The 23,930-nt window shown below is 42.3% G+C and overlaps 1 protein-coding gene across 1 annotated transcript; it reads right to left on the bottom strand.

Moving 5' to 3' along the window:
* Positions 1–20,920: 20,920 nt before the first annotated feature.
* DPPA5 (developmental pluripotency associated 5) lies at positions 20,921–21,822 on the bottom strand. The gene is made up of 3 exons (XM_046004304.1): positions 21,711–21,822; positions 21,447–21,626; positions 20,921–20,979 (listed from the first exon to the last, which is right to left on the bottom strand). Exons 1-3 carry the CDS (start codon positions 21,820–21,822, stop codon positions 20,921–20,923), a joined length of 351 nt encoding a protein of 116 aa, XP_045860260.1.
* Between the last annotated feature and the right edge of the window lie 2,108 nt (positions 21,823–23,930).

Below are 23,930 nucleotides of genomic sequence, written 5' to 3' on the forward strand. Positions count from 1 at the left end.
TCACATACTTGATAATCTGTGGGGAATTTTAGGAAGAAGATTGCACTGAAAAAGTGTCTTAAAAAAACTGTAAGACAGGGGGCGCCTGGGTGGCTCAGTGGATTAAGCCGCTGCCTTCGGCTCAGGTCATGATCCCAGAGTCCTGGAATCGAGCCCCACATCGGGCTCTCTGCTCCGCAGGGAGCAGAGAGCCTGCTTCCTCCTCTCTCTCTGCCTGCTTCTCTGCCTACTTGTGATCTCTCTCTCTGTCCAATAAATAAATAAAATCTTTAAAAAAAAACAAAACAAAAAAACTGTAAGACAGGGCAGCTGGTCAGCTAAGTCAGTAGAGTGTAAGATTCTTGATCTCAGGGTTGTGATTTTGAGACCCATGTTGAGGGTAGAATGTACTTAAAAAATAATAATTTAGTAAAAGTTTAAAAATAAAATAGTTTTAATAGATTTATATATTTATTTATTTGACAGAGAGAGAGAGACAGAGAGAGCACAAGCAGGGGGACAGGCTGGGGGAGAGGGAGAAGCAGACTCCCTGCTAAGCAGGGAGCCCGATGTGGGGCTTGATCCCAGAATCCTGTAATCATGACCTGAGCCGAAGGCAGATGTTTAACCATCTGAGCCACCGAGGTGCCTCAAAATAATTTAAAAAATTGTAAGGTGGGGCGCCTGGGTGGCTCAATGGGTTAAAGCCTCTGCCTTCAGCTCAGGTCATGATCCCAGGGTCCTGGGATGGAGGCCCACATCGGGCTCTCTGCTCGCCAGGGAGCCTGCTTCCCCCCTCTCTGCCTACTTGTGATCTCTGTCTGTCAAATAAATAAATAAAATCTAAAAAAAAAAAAAATTGTAAGGCAAAGGCCACTTGACCTCTTAAATAGGACATTCAGAAGTAGGGTAAATTAAGAATCAGCATAAATAATATTCTAGCTCTATCTAGTGGCCAACAATGGGATTAACTCCTGAGACTAGAAATTTGCCAAATTCACAAAGATGAGAACATTCTTTTTTTTTTTTTTTTAGGTTTTATTTGTTCATTTGAGAGAGAGAGCACAAGCAGGTGGAAGAGGCAGAGGGAGAGGGAGAAGCAGGCTTTCTACTGAGCAAGGAGCCCAATGTGGGACTTGATCCCAGGACCCTCGGATCATGACCCAACGTGAAGGCAGACGCTTAATTAACTGAGCCACTCAAGTGCCCCAGATGTGAACCTTCTTCAGAAAGGGTGGAATGTCCGTATGTTAGATGAAACGGGCAGTAGGTAAAACAGGAGTAGCCAAATGTTCAATATAGTAGTGCTCCTGCTTTTCAGCAATGCTCTTAAAAGATGGCCAAGAAGAGTTGACTGATTGTCCCTGTATTGTAGAATTGGTCCCCAACCAAATACAAAGAGAGAATTGGCTATTTGCAAGATAGAAGTATATTGACAGAAATGGTCCTTCACAGGAAACCCTTGCAAAGAAAAGGGTCTGGAATAACAGAAAATCCTCCTAGCCAGGATTGCCAGATACAAGATGCCCACTTTTCTTTAGTTCATGATTTTTTATATGTTTCAACTACCTAAAACTTAAAGGAGTTCTTTTCAACAAATGATAGGTTGCTAGAGGGACATGGATAGGAGGTGGGAGAAATGGATGAGGGTGTCAAAAGGCACAAACCTCCAGTTACAAAATAAATAAGGGGCACCTGTGTGCCTCAACTGACTTACTATAAAGCTACAGTAATCAAGACAGGGGTGGCATTGTCCAAAAAAATGGACAAATAGATCAGAGAGTCCAGAAATAGACCCACAAAAAGTATAGTCAACTTATTTTTGACAAAAAGGCAAAAGAAGGGGCGCCTGGGTAGCTCAGTGGGTTAAAGCCTCTGCCTTCAGCTCAGGTCATGATCCCAGGGTCCTGGGATCGAGGCCCACATCGGGCTCTCTGTTCGGCAGGGAGCCTGCTTCCCCCTTTCTCTCTACCTGCCTCTCTGCCTACTTGTGATCTCTGTCAAATGAATAAATAAAATCTTTAAAAAAAAAAAAAAAGCAAAAGAAACACAATGAAGACCATTTTTTTCAACAAATAGTAATGAAAGGACCAAATAACCACATATCAAAAAAAAAAAAAAGGCATCACAGAGCTAAATAAAATGCAAAACCATAAAACTCCCAGAAGAGAACACAGAAAATTTAGATGACCATCAGTCTGTGATGAGTTTTTATTTATTTATTTTTAGTGAAGTATAACTGACATATAACATTATATTAGTTTCAGGTATGCAACATGATTCAATATCTATATACATGGAAAAACAGTTGCCACAATAAGTCTAGTTAACATCTCTTATCACACATAGCACGACAAAATTTTTCTTTTTTTTGTAATGAGAACTGTTAAGATCTACTTTCTTAGCTTTCTTAACTTTCAAACATGTAATAATATTATTATTGATTTTAGTCACCATACCATACATTACATCCCCATAGCTTATTTATTTTATAACCAGAAGTTTGTACCTTTTGATACCGTCCACCCATTTGCTCAACCTCACCCTTCACCTTTGGTGACCACCAATCTGTTCTCTTTATTTAGGAGTTTGGTTTCTGTTTGTTTTGTTTTGTTTTTTAGATTCCACATACAAGTGAAATGTAGAGTATTTGTCTTTCTCTGAGTTATTCCACTTGGCATACCCTCAAGGTCTATCCATGTTGTCACAAGTGGCAAGATTTCATTCTTTTTTATGGCTGAATAGTATTCCATTGAATATATTGGTGGTGACTTTTTAGATGCGATGTCAGTGATACACAATCCATGAAAGAAATAGTTGATAAGCTAGACATCATTACAATTTAAAATTTCTAAAAAAGATTTTTTTAAACTTCTGCTCTGTGAAAGATGCTAGAAGAAAATATTCACCAAAGACATACCTGACAGAGTTATAACCAAAATATACAAAAACTCTTAAAATTCAACAGTAAGAAAATTAACCTGATTTTAAAATGGGCAAAACATCTAAACAGACACCTCACCAAAGAAGATACACAGATGTCAAATAAGCATGTGAAAAGATGGTTCAGATCAGTGTCATTACGGAGTTGAAAATTAAAACAACAATGAGGCACCACTGAACAGCTGTGAAGAAGGCCAAAATCAAAAAAACTGAAAACCACATATGTTAGCAGGAATGTAGACAACAGAGATGCCTGGGTGGCTCAGTTGGTTAAGCATCTGCCTTCAGCTCAGGTCATGAACCCGGGGTCCTCGGATTGAGCCCCACATTGGGCTCCCTGCTTGGCAGAGTGCCTGCTTCTCCCTCTCCCTCTGCTGCTCCCCCTGCTTGTGCTTGCTTTCTCTGTCAAATGAATAAATAAAATCTTAAAAAAAAAAAATAAAAGAATGTAGACAACAGGAATTTTCACTCATTGCTGATGGGAATGTAAAGTGGTACAGCCAGTTTGATAGACAACTTGACAGTTTCTTACAAAAGTGAACATACTCTTACCATATGATCCAATAATCATGCTCCTTTTTATCTTCCCAAAGAAGCTGAAAACTTATGTCCACACAAAAGCCTACACATAGAGCAGCTCTATTCTTAATTGCCAAAACTTGAAAGCAAGCAAGATGTCCTTCAGTGGGTGAATGGATAAACTGTGGTATGTCTAGGCAATAGAATATCACTCAGTGCTAAAAATAAATGAGCTTTTCAAGCCATGAAAACCCATGAAAAGACATGGAGGAAATTTAAATGCACATTACTACATTTAAGAAGCCAACCTGAAAAGGCTACATAGTCTGTGATTCCAAATATATGACATTCCGGAAAAGGTAAAACTAGGAGGCAATAGAAAGGTAAGTGGTTGCCTAGAGTAAAGGAGATGGGGGATAATTGGCAGAACATAGATTTTTAGGGAATTAAAATATTCTGTATGATACTATAATGGTGGATACATGTCATTATACTTTTGTCAAAACAACACCGGAGTGAACCCTAATTTAAACTATTGAGTTTCTCGGTGATGAAAGTGTGTCGATTTAGGTTCATCAGTTGTAACAACTGTACCTCTCTGGTAAGGGATGTTAATAGTTAGGGAAATTCTGTGTGTGTGTGTGTGTGTGTGTGTGTGTGTGTGTGCACGTGCATGCATGTGGTAGGGGGTTTATGGGAATTCTCTGTACTTTCTTCTCAATTTCACTGTGAACCTAAAACTGCTTAAAAAATAAAGACTTTTTTAAAAGGGGTAATAGGTGTGGCAGCTCTCAGCACATTTCCCACCTTGAGATTATAAAAGAAGCTTGATCACTGGCAGAGATTTGATAGAGATAAGTGAGAGAAACTCCAAAGTACCACTCTGAGACCCTGACCTGTATGTAACCTTTAGAATCTGGTGATGAAGAGCGTGGTACCTGGCTTGTATAGTCTTGACGCATGATGCTGGCTGGTTACAGTAGGTCCTCTGGGCAAGAGTTGTCTTCAGAAAAAAAGGGCTGCACTTTCACAGAAAGAGAAGCAACGGCACCTGTTTCCTATAGGTTTCTTGAAGCAGAACCACCCTTGGCTGTCTTTTTTTTTTTTTTTTAAGATTATTTATTTATTTATTTGACAGATTGAGAGAGAGAGAGAGCGAGCGCATGCAGGCAGAAAGGCAGGCAGAGAGCGAGGGAGAAGCAGGCTGCCCGCTGAGCAGAGAGCCTGATGCGGGGCTCGATCCCAGGACCCTGAGACCATGACCTGAGCTGAAGGCAGAGGCTTAAACCACTGAGCCACCCAGGTGCCCCCACCCTTGGCTGTCTTGAAGAGACCAGCAAAGTGACTCAGACTAGTAGGGTGAATATGGGGAGCACAAGACAGGCAAGGAAAAAAAAAGAGTTGAGCTCGAGACATGAATTAAGTGCGGTTGAGTGAAACTGTATAATGCACCAGCCCCAAATAGATTAGACACGGTTTCCATCTTTGTGCTTTGGAGCCAATAGAAAATTAAGTATTCAAGTAATTTCAATATAATATAATGCCAGGAAGGTTCGGTTTTACTCTGTGGGACTGGATGCCACTGCTATCGAAGGGTTTAAGCTGTTGAAACGGGATCAGATTTGGTGGCAATGTGGTCGGATATGATGGAGCCAAACATGGAGGCAGACAGGACAGGTCGATCACAGCACCAACAGCAAGCTCAAAGTGAGTGCAGAGGGCCTGACCTTGGAAAGTGGAAGAAAGCATGGAAAAGGAGAGGCAATTCAGGCAAAATCTGACAAAGGCAAAACCCTGGCTAAGCTTTAAGACTGACTAGTTTTAGGAGATGAGGACAAGGAAAAGAGAAAACAAAACACAGTAAAATTCATCGGTTTTTTGGTTTTGGGGTGGGGTTTGTGGTGAAACAAGAAAAGAATTTATTTCAGAAAGCACCATAAGGGGCGCCTGGGTGGCTCAGTGGATTAAGCCGCTGCCTTCGGCTCAGGTCATGGTCTCAGGGTCCTGGGATCAAGCCCCGCATTGGGCTCTCCGCTCCGCAGGGGGCCCGCTTCCTCCTCTCTCTCTGCCTGCCTCTCTGCCTACTTGTGATCTCTCTCTGTCAAATAAATAAATAAAATCTTTAAAAAAAAAAAAAAAAGAAAGCACCATAAGATTCTATTCATATCAGACTAGCTAAAAAAAAAAACAAACTTGAGTATATCAAATTTTTGTGACAATATGAAGAACTTGGAACGTATATGCACTTTTGATGGAAATTAAGACTGGTGTGACCATTCTGGTGTTCAACCCAGCAACATTTAGTGAAGTTAAGTGTGAGAGTATGAACTATAGGGTACTAGAGCGCAGGAAACACACTACCAGCTAACTGCCTGAGACGTTTCCCCACATATCCACAAGAGGGCATATACAAAGATGTTCATAACAGCATTGTTTGTGCAAGTAGGAACTAAAAGCAATCTAAATGTCCAGCATTAGGGTAAAAGATGAGTGGTGAGTCATCTTACCTGACAAGCAGACACCTGACAAGCAGAAGTCAAAAGCAATTAACTAAAGATATGCCCAGACGATCTTAAGGACATGGTATTGGATTTTAAAAGTAAGCAAGCAAGAATGAAATCTATAGCATAGTACCACTGATGTAAATGTTTATATCATTTATACATATATTTTATATATATTATATGTGTATATTATATACATACACAAAGTCATGCAATATTTTTACAAGGTCTTATATGAGACACATTTGAGTAGGAACCTGGAATCAATGTGAAGATAGAGGATCAGGGGAAAAAATATTCATATATTTGAAACAAGAGAAGGGTCTTTTATATGGACCTATGGTGCCCATGTGTCCTCACTGAGAAGAATCATGGCCACAGCATTCTCTGTTGAGGTTCGGGGGAAAAAATTAAACAACTGACAAAGCTACCTACACATTTGCAAGGAAGAGGACAACTGTATAAACACACAAGGAAGGAGGAAAGAAGGGAGGAAGGAAGGAGAAAAAGTGCAAAGGAAGGAAATGCATGCAAAAGATTAACTTCCCTAAGTACAAGCAAACATAATTCTAGAGGAAAAGCAACGGAAATGCTTGATAATGGCTTCAAGTTACAGGAAAAAAAATACTAATATGCTTTTTTTTTTTTCTAATACTAGAAAAACTGAAACTGAAGTTCATACACAAGAATAGCTAGGAAAATAGAAAAAAAACTAGGAAAACAGTGCCGTGAAGAACTGAGTGGGGACAAGCCCCACCAGAGACTAAAAGTAACTAAAATGTACTACATAACTTCATAATTTAAAAAGGGTGGTATCACAACCTGAATAGACAGTAAAACAGAAGAGGCAGTCCAGAAGTAGATGCGACAACATACAGATATCGAGACTGTGATAAAAATCAGATCACTGGGACAAAGATGGACTTTTCCTATCCATATATTAGGACAGGTGGAGGGGCGCCTGGGTGGCTTACATGATTAAGCGTCTGCCTTTGGCTCAGGTCATGATCCCAGGGTCCTGGGATCGAGTCCTGCACTGGGCTCCCTGCTCAATGGGGAGCCTCCTTCTCCCTCCCACCCTCCCTCCCCCTGCTTCTCTCTCTCATTCTCTCTCTGTCTCTCATGAATAAATAAATAAAAAGTCTTTAAAAAAAAAGAAGAAGTATTCACCACGATCAAGTGGGATTTATTCCAGGGCTGCAGGGTTGGTTGAACATCCGCAAATCAATCAATGTGATAGAACACATTAATAAAAGAAAGAACAAGAACCATATGATACTCTCAATAGATGCTGAAAAAGCATTTGACAAAGTACAGCATCCCTTCCTGATCAAAACTCTTCAAAGTGTGGGGATAGAGGGCACATACCTCAATATTATCAAAGCCATCTATGAAAAACCCACCGCAAATATCATTCTCAATGGAGAAAAACTGAAAGCTTTTCCGTTAAGGTCAGGAACACGGCAGGGATGTCCATTATCACCACTGCTATTCAACATAGTACTAGAAGTCCTAGCCTCAGCAATCAGACAACAAAAAGAAATTAAAGGCATCCAAATTGGTAAAGAAGAAGTCAAACTATCACTCTTCGCAGATGATATGATACTATATGTGGAAAACCCAAAAGACTCCACTCCAAAACTGCTAGAACTTGTACAGGAATTCAGTAAAGTGTCAGGATATAAAATCAATGCACAGAAATCAGTTGCATTTCTGTACACCAACAACAAGACTGAAGAAAGAGAAATTAAGGAGTCAATCCCATTTACAATTGTACCCAAAATTTTAAGATACCTAGGAATAAACCTAACCAAAGAGACTAAGAATCTATACACAGAAAATTATAAAGTACTCATGAAAGAAATTGAGGAAGACACAAAAAAAATGGAAAAATGTTCCATGCTCCTGGATTGGAAGAATAAATATTGTGAAAATGTCTATGCTACCTAAAGCAATCTACACATTTAATGCAATCCCTATCAAAATACCATCCATTTTTTTCAAAGAAATGGAACAAATAATCCTCAAATTTATATGGAACCAGAAAAGACCTCGAATAGCCAAAGGAATATTGAAGAACAAAGCCAAAGTTGGTGGCATCACAATTCCGGACTTCAAGCTCTATTACAAAGCTGTCATCATCAAGACAGCATGGTACTGGCACAAAAACAGACACATAGATCAGTGGAACAGAATAGAGAGCCCAGAAATCGACCCTCAACTCTATGGTCAACTCATCTTCGACAAAGCAGGAAAGAATGTCCAATGGAAAAAAGACAGCCTCTTCAATAAATGGTGCTGGGAAAATTGGACAGCCACATGCAGAAAAATGAAATTGGACCACTTCCTTACACCACACACGAAAATAGACTCCAAATGGATGAAGGACCTCAATGTGAGAAAGGAATCCACCAAAATCCTTGAGGAGAATGCAGGCAGCAACCTCTTCGACCTCAGCCGTAGCAACATCTTCCTAGGAACAACGGCAAAGGCAAGGGAAGCAAGGGCAAAAATGAACTCTTGGGATTTCATCAAGATCAAAAGCTTTTGCACAGCAAAGGAAACAGTTAACAAAACCAAAAGACAACTGACAGAATGGGAGAAGATATTTGCAAACGACATATCAGATAAAGGGCTAGTATCCAAAATCTATAAGGAACTTAGCAAACTCAACACCCAAAGAACAAACAATCCAATCAAGAAATGGGCAGAGGACATGAACAGACATTTCTGCAAAGAAGACATCCAGATGGCCAACAGACACATGAAAAAGTGCTCCACGTCACTCGGCATCAGGGAAATACAAATCAAAACCACAATGAGATATCACCTCACACCAGTCAGAATGGCTAAAATTAACAAGTCAGGAAATGACAGATGCTGGAGAGGATGTGGAGAAAGGGGAACCCTCCTCCACTGTTGGTGGGAATGCAAGCTGGTGCAACCACTCTGGAAAACAGCATGGAGGTTCCTCAAAATGTTGAAAATAGAACTACCCTATGACCCAGCAATTGCACTACTGGGTATTTACCCTAAAGATACAAACATAGTGATCCGAAGGGGCACGTGTACCCGAATGTTTATAGCAGCAATGTCTACAATAGCCAGACTATGGAAAGAACCTAGATGTCCATCAACAGATGAATGGATAAAGAAGATGTGGTATATATACACAATGGAATACTATGCAGCCATCAAAAGAAATGAAATCATGCCATTTGTGACGACGTGGATGGAACTAGAGCGTATCATGCTTAGTGAAATAAGTCAATCGGAGAAAGACAACTATCATATGATCTCCCTGATATGAGGACATGGAGAAGCGACATGGGGGGGTAGGGGGATAGGAGAAGAGTAAATGAAACAAGATGGGATTGGGAGGGAGACAAACCATAAATGACTCTTAATCTCACAAAACAAACTGGGGGTTGCTGGGGGGAGGTGGGACTGGGAGAGGGGGAGCGGGCTATGGACATTGGGGAGGGGAGGCGAACCATAAGAGACTATGGACTCTGAAAAACAACCTGAGGGTTTTGAAGGGTCAGGGGTGGGAGGTTGGGGGAACAGGTGGTGGGTGATGGGGAGGGCACGTTTTGCATGGAGCACTGGGTGTTGTGCAAAAAGAATGAATACTGTTACGCTGAAAAAATAAATAAAAAGGGAAAAAAAAAAAAAAAACAACCTGAGGGTTTTGAAGGGTCAGGGGTGGGAGGTTGGGGCAACCTGAGGGTTTTGAAGGGTCAGGGGTGGGAGGTTGGGGGAACAGGTGGTGGGTGATGGGGAGGGCACGTTTTGCATGGAGCACTGGGTGTTGTGCAAAAAGAATGAATACTGTTACGCTGAAAAAATAAATAAAAAGGGAAAAAAAAAACAAAACAAAACAAAAAAAAACAACCTGAGGGTTTTGAAGGGTCAGGGGTGGGAGGTTGGGGCAACCTGAGGGTTTTGAAGGGTCAGGGGTGGGAGGTTGGGGGAACAGGTGGTGGGTAATGGGGAGGGCACGTTTTGCATGGAGCACTGGGTGTTGTGCAAAAAGAATGAATACTGTTACACTGAAAAAATAAATAAAATGAAAAAAAAAAAAAGAAGAAGAACAAGTGGATAACCATTTGCAAAGAGAAAAAACTAGAACCATTCAAATCGCAAAACAAGAATAGACTGCAATGGATAAAAGATGTAAAAATTTTAAAAGATAACTACAGGGGCACCTGGGTGGCTCAGTTGGTTAAGTGACAGACTCTTATTTTTGGCTCAGGGTTGTGAGACTGAGCCCCACCTGGGCCTCCGTGCTCAGCAGGGAGTCTGCTTGAGATTCTCTACCCTCTCCATCTGCCCTCCCCCCTTGTGTGTGCTCTCTCTCTCTCTGGCAAATCATAAAATCTTTTTTTAAAAAAGTAACTATGTAAGTCCTAGAGGAAAACATGGGGGAATTCCTCTTTAAGTTGTATATAGAGAAAAACTTCCTAAAACTAAAAATTCAGATACAAAAGAAAATATTGGTAACTTTCACTTCATAAAAATAGGTAAAATTGAATATCAAAAAATACCTTAACATCAAAAGAAAACAACAAATTGGGAGAAAACATCTGCAGTATATATCACAAAGAGTTAACATCCCTAATATATAAAGAACTTTTAAAATTCAAGGAAAAGGACCAAAAATCTGATAGAAAATGAGCAAAGGCACAATGTACAGGGAACAAATTAAAATAGCCTTTAAACTTATGAAAAGATGTTCAACTTTACTTAAAATAAATGCAAACTAAAAATACACTGAGAGGCCATTTCCTTTTTTCTTTTTCAGGAACCGGTATTTATTGTCAAAGTCATATTCAATGTTAAGAAGATGCCACAACTACAAAAAAATTATACACACTGCAATCTCAATGCAAACAGTCAACAGGAACCCCAGTCATTAAAAAAGTAATTCAAATTATTCCAAAAAGCAAGTGAACTTTTTAAACATCTTTATACATCCAGCCAACATATTAAAAAGGTTAACAAACAAAAATACAAATTCAATGGTCTGCTATCAATGTTTTTTGTTGTTGTTGTTGTTGTTTTTAAAGATTTTATTTATTTGAGACGGAGATAGGGAGAGCACCAAGGGAGAGTGAGAAGGAGAAGCAGGCTCCCCACTGAGCAGGGAACCCAATGTGGGACTTGATCCCAGGACTCTGGGATCAAGACCTGAGCCGAAGGCAGACTGACCCATCCAGGCGCCCTGGTACCGGTGTTGTAAAAAGGCAACTGCTTAAGCATTTCTATTGATCGGAACATCAATCTCAGCCAGTCAGCTTCATTCCATTCACCATCCAGCAGGCTCTCTGAGCCACCTCTGGCCACTTAAACTTAACCATACCACATCCCTTGGATTTCCATTCTCCATCTTGATGTAGGCATACAGCACATGGCCACCAAATTCCTTGAATTTATCTTTTAGCATCTTCCATATAAAACCAAAATGGGAGATTTCTCACAAAGATCTGGCAGGCCTCCTGGCCACCCCAGGAGCATGTGAGAGGCAATTTCTTATCCCAAAATTTAAAGTATGATAATACACTCAGAATGTAAGGCTTTAGGGAAACACTCTTATATACTGCTGTGGGGAGAGGGAAACAAAGTGGCACCACATTTACAGAAGAGACTTTGACAAATATCTAATAAAACTACATATGCATTAACTCTCCAACTCAGCAATCCCACTTCCAGAAATTTACTCTGAAGATATCACATCCAGGAATACAAATACACACATGCACGTGGGTATTTACTGCAGCATTATTTATTGCTGCACTATTTTGAAAACGACATAAATGCCCAAATAGAGGAGTGGTTTAGTAAACTAAGCTATTGGCACACAATGGGCTATTATGCAACTATAATCAAAAAAGTGAGGAAGCTCTTATTATTTATTAAAGTGATTTCTAGAACTTACTGTTAATTTTTTGAGTGGAAAAAGAAATGTTTAAAAGAACACACATACACTCCCATACACATCGACAGTGACGGGGTTCAGAGCAGGCAGACCCAAAATATGCTACTTGGGCATACTGATCATTTTGAGTCAGAGTTACTTAAACAGCCAGTGCAAGAAGGACACTCTCACCCTCCTTTGTCTTCCTGAAAGCAGAAAATGCGTCTCCTAATCTTACCCTCCCTGTACCAGGAAGGAAAGACATACCCTTAGCACCAGGGACAGAGAATTCAGGAATAAGAACACTATATAAACCAACCCTGTGACTTTTTCACTAATTTACCCCCCCCAAGCACAAACTTCTTTGTCTTATCAATTATCAATTCTTCACAAATTTATTGTTTCTTTGTCTAAATAAGATATGTAAAACCTACCTGTTTTGGTTAGTTCTTTGAGTCTCATATTTCATGTGTGTATGAAATTAAACATTTTTCTCCTATTAATCTGTCTTATGTCAATTTAATTAGTAGAGAAGCCAAAGAGCCCAGAAGGGAAGAAGGGAAACGTTTTTCCGCCCTACAATAATAGCAAGTGCACACCCAGAACACAGAAGCTGGTTTCTAAAGAGTACTCCCAACTAAAAGGAAGCAGGAATCCTTACAGAAATGACTGCTTCCAGGACTAGAACACAGAAGGAACAAAATATGCCTGAAACATCTTGTTGTGCCAGAAAATAAGCAAATACTTGGGGGGAAAGTGATGGGCATATAGCTAAAAGAAACATAATCATTATCAGAAGGCTCATCTGGCCAAATGTGGGATAACTGGAATTTCAAAATAAATAAAAGTAGCAATGGATTATAAACTAAGGCATGCTAGCAGATACCCCTATACAAGACACATAGCCGGCTCCCTGTACCCTCACTTGCTCTGTAACGTTGATCCCTGACTTCAGTGCTGCTGCCTAGTTCACAGACGGCTTTTCTACTGTAGCTTCCAAAGGGTGATGTTAGCGTCAGTCACTAACCCTAAAGCACATTAAATTAGGGTAAAGGAGCCTTGGCCCCGTGGGGCAAAATTGAGGACATTATTCACAGCATGTATTAAGGAAGGAAAGGGGATAATGTACAACTTTGCAGATTACTTATGTAGTTTTCTACTAATAAAGCATTCTGTTATCCCACTCTTCATTTACCTTAGACTACTCTGCTACTCTCTTACAAACCAAAGGGATATATGTTGGGTGCACTTAATTCTTCGAGCCTCTCTTATCGGGTTCTGGCTCTGCACTGGATATCATCATTCCAAACCTTTGTATCCACTCTCCTCCCTTCTCTGCCCCACTCTGTGTCCTGGAGGGCTGATCTGCATGGACAGATATAATATAATATAATATAATATAATATAATATAATATAATATAATATAATATATATTTCAAAGGACTGAATATATATATATATTTGAATAAGTCATCCCCTATGAATCAATAAAAAAAAGAAAATGCAACAGAAAAGAACAAAAAAACAAGTCATTTAAAAGAAAAGAAAAATAGCTCATAAACATGAAAAGATGGGGCCAGGGTGGCTCAGTAGGTTAAAGCCTCTGCCTTCAGCTCAGGGACCTGGGATGGAGCCCGCATCAGGCTCTCTGCTCAGCAGGGAGCCTGTTTCCCTCTCTCTCTCTGCCTGCCTCTCTGCCTACTTGTGATCTCTGTCAAATAAATAAATAAAATCTTTAAAAAAATAAAATAAAACATGAAAAGATGATCAACTTTATTAGTAATCAAGGAAATGCAACTAAAACACAATGAAACTTGATTTCTTATCTACCATAATAGAAAAAATTAAAAATCTAACAAGATAAAATGGTGGCCAAACTAACTCTGAGACAGGACCTGGGGAAGTGCAAATTGGTGTAACTCTTCTGAACATTTCCCAACTCATTTTAACAGGCCTGTATTACCCTGTCACTAAAACCAAATGATAGTACCTAAATATAGGTGCAAAAATTCTCAAAAAAGCTATAACCATATCAAACCCAGCAAGTTATAAAAGGAATAAAATATCACAATTAAGAATAATAATCCCAGCAAGGCAAGGCAGTTTCAACGTTCAAAAAGCAATCGATGTTGATTGAGTTCCAGTCCAAGATGGTTACGAAAGACGGTGACCTCACCTCCTCCACAGATACACAGCAAATCTGTACCAGTTTATAAAGCAATTCCTCCTGAAGAAGAACTAAGGGCTGATTAAACAGCTTTTGCACAACAATAGACAGACCCACAGAGAATGCAAGAGAGATGGTAACAAAGGGAGCCCCCACCCTCCCCAACACTGAGAACTACAGTGGGACTGAGGGACTGTGAGCGGATGTCTTCGTCCTGAGGCACAAGGGGGAAAAGTCTGCAGGTTAAAAGGGCATCTATAACACAAGGAAACCAGCCCTAGAACCATGCCAAATGTCTGGGGAGCTACTGGAAGTCTCTCCAGGTCATCTTGACAGTACAGACAGAAGCAGGGTCCTGGCACCATGGCCGCCATCACCTCAGCAAGCCTTGGGCCCCCAACCCAGACCAGTGCCAACCACCCCACTGAGGCAGCTCTAGCATGGATTGCACCAGAACATACCTAGTCAGTGCTCACTGCAGTTCCAGACATTCTGACGAACTGACACAGGTGCAAAGCACCCTGGAACACTCTAGGCCCATACCACTTCCCACCAGATAACTTGCCAGGGCACTCCAGGAGGAAAATACCCCAGGCACCCAGCCCACACCTGCCTCAGCTCCAGCTGCCCACCTGCATGGAGCACCCTGAGATCCCCCCCGACCCGGAATTCACTTCAGCTCCAGCCATCCCACCAGGGCAGCACCAGGACAGAGTGCTAGCCCCTGCCAGCCAGCCAAAGGCACCACATACACACAGTCTACACAAGGGATAACATGCACAAGATCATTCCTTCAAGTTTAGAAGAACTTTAGAAGTTCTGCCTAATACAAACACAGAAAGTCAAACAAAATGAAGAGACAGAGGAATATGTTCCAAACAAAAGAAAGACAAAACCTGGGTGGGGGGGGGGGGCTAAATGAAACAGATCATCTACTCGATAAAGACTTCAAAGTAATGGAGAGAGGGAGTGAATGAACTCAGTAAGAACTTCAACAAAGAGGCAGAAAGTATAAAAAAGGACCAACCAGCATTAACAAATATAGTTACTTAAATAAAAAATGCACTAGAAGGAATCAACAGTAAATTAGTGGATTAGTAATCTAGGAGAGAGTAATGGAAAGCACCCAAACTGAACGGCAAAAAGAAAAAGGAGTTTTGAAAAAAACGAGGGGTGCCTGGGTGGCTCAGTCTTTAGGCTCACTGCTCAGCGGAAAGCCTGCTTCTCTCTCACCCCCCTGCTTGTGTTCCTTCTCTCATGGTGTCTTTCTCTCTCTCTCTCTCTCTCTCTCTCTCATGGTGTCTTTCTCTCTCTCTCTCTCTCTCTCTCGGTGTCAAATAAATAAAATCTTAAAAAAAAAAAAACAAAAAGAAAAGAAGGAAAGAAAGAAATGAGGAGGGGCACCAAACTGAACAGCAAAAAGAAAACAGAATTTTTTTTAAAATGAGGAGGGGTACCTGGGTAGTTCAGTCAGTTAAGCTTCCAACTCTTGATCTCAAGGTCATTAGTTCCAGGCTCCTCAGCATGGAGCCAATTTATTTTTTTTTATAAAGATTTTATTTATTTATTTGACAGAGCAAGCGAGAGTAGGACACAAGCAGGGTAATGGGAGAGGGAGAAGCAGGCCTCCCTCGGAGAAGAAAGCCAGATGTGGGGCTCAAACCCAGGACCCTGGGATCATGACCTGAGCCAAAGGCAGAGGCTTAATGACTGAGCCACCCAGGCACCCCATGGAGCCTAATTTTAAAAAAGTTTTTTTAAATGAGGATAGGTTAAGGGATGCCTTGGACAACATCAAGTGAACAATCATTTGCATTATAGGGGTCCCAGAAAGAGAACAGAGAGACAAAGGAGCAGAAAACTTACTTAAAGAAATAATAGTCAAAAACTTCCCTAACCTGGGGAAAGAAACCAACATTCAGGTTCAGGAAACAGAGCTCCAAAGAAGATGAACCCAGGGATGCCCGGGTGGCTCCATCAGTTAAGCATCTGCCTTCAGCTCAGGTCATGATCTCAGGGTCCTGGGGTCGAGCCCCGCATCAGTCTCCCTGCTCATTGGCAGCCTGCTTCTCCCTCTGCCTGCCCCACCAACCCCCCAACCTTGTGCTCACTCTCTCTCACCAACAAAATCTTAAAAATTTTTGGAAAAAAAAAAATGATCCCAAAGAGGCCTACACCACAATATTTAATAATCAAAATATCAAAGGTGAAAGGTGAAATTCTCACCTAGAACTATGAAATTAAAAGATCTGAGAGTAGGTATGAAAATGTGCATTAAATAAGCACGACATATAACTTTATGCTTACCAAAGTTTTTGAAGAGGTAATGACAGATTTTCAATTCCTTAAGGTTGCTTAAGACACGTACCAATTTAGAATGACGTGTGTATGGTGGGGGCAGGAACGATGGATGGAGTAGGAAGAGCGCTTAAGACTAACAGACCTAATAGTCTAGGGGCGCCTGGGTGGCTCAATGGGTTGAGCCTCTGCCTTCACCTCAGGTCACGATCCCAGGGTCCTGGGATCTCTGCTTAGCAGAGAGCCTGCTTCCTCCTCTCTCTCTATCTCTGCCTGCCTCTCTGCCTACTTGTGATCTCTGTCAAATAAATAAATAAGAACTGAGAACCCTAACCAAAAAAAAAAAAAAAAAAAATTGAGAACACTCATTCCCTCTCAACTGATCTAGAAATGGAGGTAGAGCCAGAGTAACCAAATTAATTTATTTTAAAACAATGACTCTCAAGTGTCGTGGCTTGTGAAACCACACGTTGCTAGGCCCCACACCAGATTCTGACTGAGTAGGCCTGAGGTGGATCTAAAAATGCATTTCTAATAAGTTCTCAGGTAAAGCTGCGACTGCTGACCAGTGACCTCCTTCCACTTGGATTTTTTCACTGATGAAGCAGGCAACAGTGATGTTCTGTGGATTAATGAAAATAAAGATATAGACATGCTTTTTCATTACATGTGTTACAACATATTACAATATTGTTGGAGTAAAATCATTTATTGAGTCAATCTAGACAAGTTTTCTCAAGTGTTACAAAATCTATCACCCAGTATGAAAAAGCCAAAAAGTCAATCCAAAGTAATCCTTTTGAAAAGTCAGGTTATGGGAGTGAGAAGGAACCATGCTGGGCAATTCGTATCTTCCCACCACCCACATGTCCCCTGCTCCATGGGCCCTCCCACCCACAAGGCCACCATCCTGAACACAGGGAATGGCTCCGGGCACCAGCACTGGACTATTCCCACCCTTCACCACAGATGACCCTCGGACCCTCTGGCCCAAACTTTCCTAAAGCCTCAAGAAGAGAGGAATTAGGGGGCGCCTGGGTGGTTCAGTGGGTTAAAGCCTCTGCCTTCAGCTCGGGTCATGATCCCAGGGTTCTGGGATTGAGCCCCCCATCGGGCTCTCTGCTCCACAGGGAGCCTGCTTCCTCCTCTCTCTCTGCCTGCCTCTCTGCCTAGTTGTGATTTCTGTCAAATAAATAAAATATTAAAAATATATATAAAAAAAAAGAGAGAGAGAGGAATTATTCATCTGTTCTCCCTTTTAGTTCCTTTCTTCAGACTCAAAGTTCTGTTTCACCCCACACTAGTTCTTTGTTCTCGACCCTCACTAAAGTCCCATGCCTGTGGCAGTTAGGCTAGGAGTCCTTGAAGGCGAGACATTTCATTTTCCTTTTTCAGCAAGACAACTGAACACTATTTAACTTGTCATTTTAATATAGTTAAATCCTAGATATCCCCAATGCAATGACAATAACTATGCTTTCTATTAAAGTTAGGGGAAAAATCCCATGAAATTAGGTCCAGTTTTTGATGGTTGGAGTCAAATGAGGATAATCTGGTGCTTCCAAAACTGCTGCGTGATTCCAAAACACGGCTATAGGGCCTGCTAGAGCCGCCCCTCTCTGGACAAACTCTAATTCCCAAATTCCGTGAGCCAGAGACAACCTCTTCTTCCTGATTAGTTAACCATACAATTTAATGTTTCAGATTTCACTCAGGTAAGTAACATTCCAGACACTTGGTTTTCTGGAAAGATTTCCTGAAATCCCGAAAATGCTCCCTGGTCACACCTCATTTTTGTTTTCTCTCTAGAGCAAGGTTCCTGGGAGGGGCAAAGCAGAGACCCTCAGTAGAGTTTCTGGATTAATGGGAGCTGTGGGGAGGTAAGGCAGAGGGAGCAGAGAGGAATCAGGATGTTAACTGAGATCCTAGCTCGAGGGGAGTCAGGAACTACATGTCTGAGTGGTTCTGAGAGACTAGAGCTTCTTAGACAACTCACCACTGGCTTCAAAGCCCTTACTGTGGTCTATGAGGCCTTGGGAGGACCAGCCTTCCTCCCTTTCCGGCCCTGCCTTCAGTCTGCTCCCGCTCCAGCACCGGTTCCCAACATCTCTCTATGGGGCTCCACATCTCTTCCAGTCCCCTCCATGGGGAAAGGCTGACTGCTGACACCTAACCTGGCTCTCACCCAGAACTGAATTCCCTGACCAGCCCCCTCCACCCAGGTCCAGTCTCAAGCACCCTCAGGCTCCTCCAAACACTTGGTGGTTGGGGGTCGTAGTCCCCACAACACAGGGTTTACCAGATGTCCTGCCGTGCCTCCCCAGAAGCCTTCATGGGAGGCCTGCTTGGGCTGTCTGCTCCAGGACAACCCAGGAGCATCTATACCCCTTCCCCACTCCATGCAGTTTCTTGTGACCATCAAAATTTATATACATATTTAAATGTGAACTATGAATCGTGAGGGAGTGTGATTGATGAGTCTTGGTTTTCCTAATCCGTAAAAAGGGGACAATATTTAAATAATTAGGTGAGTCACTAAATGCAGAGCCTGGTGGAATTCTTGGCAGGCCAGAGGCTGTCAGCCTCTATGGTGAACCCCTTTGGGGCCAGAGGATTTTCTAGACTGGGTTTTGCTTTTGTTTATTGTTTTGTAAGCAATCCCAGCTTTCCTCCACTACGCCCTAGATTTACCTCCCCCCTAAATCTAGTCAGTGCTAATGTCCGCCCTTCCATAGAGCAGAGGCCATTTCCATTACAATGAAAGCTGCTTTGCTACTCTTAATCCTGTACTTACCATTGGTAGAAAACAGGCCAAAAGCTTAAAACTCAAGGGGGGGGGGGAGGCAGCCACCCCAAAACAGTTTTTTTAATCTTCAGATTCCAAAACCTTTCCTGTAAGTTTTCTCAAAGTTTTGTGGTTTGTTTTTTTAAGGCTGAAAAACCTTCAGTCCAGGGCACACGCAGAATTTATGGCATATGCTTAAATTTCCAAATTTTGCTACTTTAATACAGATTAATCTGGAGCTGTTTCCTACACTTGGAAGCACTACCCTTAGGGCAGAAATTCCAGATTTTCAGGGCAAGGAAGCTTTGTGTTTCATCGCACTGCAGAATTTGAATTCCCAACTCCCCAGTTTACATTTTCACACACACTCATTGCCAACAAACTTGAGGGTGCACTAGCTCAGAGCAGTTTGAGGGAGCCACAACTGCTGGTCCATAAAGCCAGCTCCAGCAAGGAGTGCTAACTCAGGAAGACTGCACCTAATAGTTCAGCAAAGAAAAAAAAAAAGTTTGCCACTCATCTCTGGGTAAGCTTGTGCAGAAACAGGCAATCTCATATATTGCTGCTGGGTGTAAAATTATTTCAACCCCTGTGGAAGAGGCAATTTGGTAATATCTAGCAACATTATATATATACAATTTTCTCTCTGGACGAGCAAATTTCCCTCTATTTATGGACCTACAGAGTACCTGCACACTTGCAAAACAGTGACCTTAATGGTATTTACCACAGCTATGGAAAGCCAAAGATTGGGAACAACCCAAAAATCTTTTGGTAGGTGACTGAGTAAATGGAATCATCACCAACTGTAAGGGATGAAAAGAATCTACATTTATGATTGTAATCGTATTTTTAAAAAACCTCTAGAAGGGTACCCAAGAAAATAAAGCTTATTATTTCTGGAGAGTAGAAATAGGAGCATAAATTATGCAGATAATTTTTATAATCTTATAAATGGATAGGAGAGAGACTTTTTTTTAAATCATTTTGGGATTCTGATCCATGAATGTATCTATTAAAAATATGTAAGTAAATGTAAATATTAGTATTTAAGAAAATGCTGTTTATTCCAATATAGCAACAAGTATTCTCCCTTAGTCCACAGTTCTGTATATCTGCTAGTGGTCTTCTATTAAGCTTACAAGTATATTAAACTACTACACTGAGAAGGTACTGGCATTTCTATGTTTTGGAGAATAATTTGCTTTCCATTTTACACATGTACCTATTATAGAGTTATTTTTTTTAAAGTAATCCAAGTCAGGGATGCCTGGGTGGATCAGTTGGTTAAGTGTCTGCCTTCCGCTTACTCAGCGGGGAGCCTGCTTCTCCCACTGCCTGCTCATGCGCTCTGACAAACACATAAATTCTTCTTCAAAAAAAAAGAAGAATCAAGGTCCGTTCCAGACAATATCACACTTCCCCTAAAACTGACTGGGTTTTGATCAAAGCTGCATCTCAGAACCCAACTCCTATACCTTTTAAACCCTAACCATGTGTACTCTTGGACCTTTTTCTAGCTTTGATGGTTTTATTTAAGGGTTAAGCTCAAGGGCCACCTTGGCTGTGATGTTATCTCTAGTACTTCAAACATCAAGGAGCTACTTATTTAAAATTTTATTCTTTAATTAGCAAACCTGGAGGGAAAGCCACATTAGGACTGAGACAAAGGCAGAGACACAAAAATCAGCTGGTTTTTCCTTGTCAGACTGGAGCAGAATTTCAACCAGACCACATGCATTCCACCTCTGGAGACAGAGTTTACTCTTTAAATCCTGATTCCAGGTACGCGGGTTGCAAACTGGCTTCACTTCATCCAAGGACCTAGCTCTAGGGCTTTCATGGCATCCTCAAGTTTGAGCATCCCTGCACCAGAAAGCAACAAGGGTGCGTGAGCGGGGAGGGTAAGGGCCTGGACTGTTCTCAGCCTCTTTCAAGGCTCCTTTCTGGGACTTCTCAGGTGGCATTCGGCACCTGGGATTCTTGGGAACGTCAGAAGGTGGGGCCGCTGATACCACTCCAGTATCCCCCAATAAGCTAGGGGGAGTGTTGGGAGGGAGGGTAAGAACTGGGATCAGGTCTCGGGTAACACTTCCCGATGAGGCCAGGCCGCCTCTAATCCTGGTCTTCCTCCAGGGTCTCTAGAACCAACACACGGAATTTCATCATCTCAGGGGAAGCCGACAGGGAGGGACGCCCCTGCTGAAGCCTGAGGTGCGGGTGGTAGTTGCGGGGCGCTGAGGAGAGGGGAGGAGGAGAGAAGGGCTACAGGAGAGGAAGTAAAACTACCCACGCGTCCCCAGGCCGAAGCACCTCGTCGAGAGGCCTCTCACCTCGTTCCTGTCGCTGGCGGTGCCATTCGGCCATGGACTGTAGCATCCACCTGGCCCTGAGCTTGTGCAAGTAAGAGCCATAAACCACGACCTCCGTGAGGTCCGAGGATTCCAGAACCCTTAGCTCGAGCATGACTTTGCTCACTTGCTCGATGTACGGGATTCGAGATCCCGCTGGGCCTGTTTGGAGAAGAAAACGAGCGCTCAGGCCCACGGAGACCAAGACGCCAGAGAACCCAGGTCAGGACTGCTGGTCTCACTCACCAAACAGAGCCTCCAAGAGCTGCGTCTGGACCTGCAACACCTCGGGATCTTTCAGGTCTTCGGGAGCTTTCACCCATGGTGGAATATCTTTTCGTTCTGGTAGCGTCCCCATCTGCAGCGCCTCAAAACTAACTATGCTCCAACCTGGGCTAGGCCTGAGTCGCCGGGGGACCTCCGCGCCAGAGAGGCGCGCACCAGGACGGGCCCCGCCCACGAGAAGCCCCGCCCACGAGAAGCCCCGCCCCCTGCCTGGCGGCCTAGTCTCCCACTCTACACGCCTGCACATTGGTGTTGCACGTGATCATCGTGGTCACTTTATCCTCTTCGCGGCACGGGTGGGCCCAGGTGTCTCCGAGTTTATAAGGGTTTCCACCCGTGTTGACTCGTTTCTTCCACACCGGAATCTCTTGGCGCTGGGAGTGCGTGGGGCAAGGGCAACGTCAGCTCTTCACCTGGAAACAAGTGATTGGGCCTGAACCCCGGAAAGACGAAAATCCAAGTCTTTTTTTTTTTTTCTTAATATTTTATTTTATTTTAAGATTTTATTTATTTATTTGACAGAGAGATCACAAGTAGGCAGAGAGGCAGGCAGAGAGAGAGGAGGAAGCAGGCTCCCCGCGGAGCAGAGATCCCAATGCGGGGCTCGATCCCAGCACGCCGGGATCGGGATCGGGATCGTGACCTGAGCGGAAGGCAGAGGCTTTAACCCACTGAGCCACCCAGGCGCCACGAAAATCCAAGTCTTGACGGTGTGAGGACCACCGGCTGCCAGATCAAGTTCCTGCCTCCCACGTTCCAAAGGAAGGTCCCACTTCCCCTGTGCCAAACCCCGAAGCTTCACTTCACTGAGACCCCTACAACTTCCGGAAACTCAGGAGTAATTCCTGCCATTTAACAAAGAAGAAAAGGAAATTAAGAAATTCCTTATGGGCAAGGCACGGGATGGGGTCGCTAAAGTGCCCTTACTGTTCACCCTCCTTGAAGCCCCAAAGTCTGGAACTTTTCAATCTCTAATTTTAGAACTCATGAGTGCCCCACCTGGACCCTTGGGCCCAAACTATATATGCCAGACTAATTCTTTTTTTTTTTTTTTTTAAGATGTATTTACTTATTTGAGAGCCAGCAAGCATGGGTAGGGGCAGAGGGAGAAAGAATCCTCAAGCAGACTCCCTGAGGAGCATGGAGCCTGATGCAGGTCTCAATCCCAGGACCGCGAGATCATGACCTGAGCAGAAATAGCCGCTTAACTGACTGAGCACCCAGGCACCCCTGTATAGGCCAGACTTCTGATTCTAAATAGTATTATTCATTTAAAAAACATGTTGCTTGAAGTGATGCACTAGATTCATGCAATGAGAGTGTGATTTCAGTGTTTTATAGCTTCATAGATGTGGAAATTAAGCTGACTTTTCCCAAGACCATGTTCTGGTAACCTCCAATCCCATCAGCTATTATAACTATCTTCTTAGGGCAGGTTTCTTCACATTCAGCAGAAAAACCGTGGGTTTATGAGGCACCTGGGTGATACAATGAGTTGAGCATCCACCTCTTGATTTCAGCTCAGGTCACGATCTCAGGGTTATCAGTGCAAGCCCTGCATTGGGTTCCATGAGTGTGGAGCCTACTTAAAAAAAAACAAAACAAAAACAAAAAACAATGTATGTGAATCTACAATCATCCCAAAATAAAAAAGTTTAATTTAAAAAATGAAATCAGAATTGAAAATTTACAAAATCTGTCTGAATTTCGGTTGCCATCTTGGGACCCCTTTCTAGCTGCCATACACCACTGTGTTCTGTTGGCAAGAAAGCTGGATAGTTAAGAGACTTAGAACATTGTGGTACAAAATGATCAACATCCTATTCTCACATAAAGACCTTTTCCTGCTTAATGCCATTCACATTAAAGTCTACTAGATATTATTTAAACACTGTCACTCCAGTTTAGTTTCTTTCTTATTGTCTAATTCATTTGTTTTTCTTTTCTTGGAGAATGTTTATGTCCTTTTGCATTGAGTGTCTCTATTAAGTTGCAAATAATTGGATATTTTAATACACTCAGGTTTTATTTTGGCTGAAAACTTTTATTTTTTTTTAAAGATTTTTTATTCATTTATTTGACACAGAGAGATCACAAGTAGGCAGAGAGGCAGGCAGAGAGAGAGAGGAGGAAACAGGCTTCCTGGCGAGCAGAGAGCCCGATGCGGACTGGATCCCAGAA

The sequence above is a fragment of the Meles meles genome, chromosome 5 (genome assembly GCF_922984935.1).
Source record: "Meles meles chromosome 5, mMelMel3.1 paternal haplotype, whole genome shotgun sequence".
Taxonomy (NCBI): Eukaryota; Metazoa; Chordata; class Mammalia; order Carnivora; family Mustelidae; genus Meles; species Meles meles.

Bases quoted from the DNA above. Each gene is read 5' to 3' on its own strand.
- DPPA5 (XM_046004304.1), bottom strand. From the start codon at position 21,822: ATGGGGACGCTACCAGAACGAAAAGATATTCCACCATGGGTGAAAGCT. The intron at 21,627-21,710 runs GTGAGTGAGACC...TTCTCCAAACAG, and splicing joins GCTCTTGGAGGCTCTGTTTG to GCCCAGCGGGATCTCGAATC. The intron at 20,980-21,446 runs GTGAGAGGCCTC...TTTCTGGTGCAG, and splicing joins CCGCCAGCGACAGGAACGAG to GGATGCTCAAACTTGAGGAT.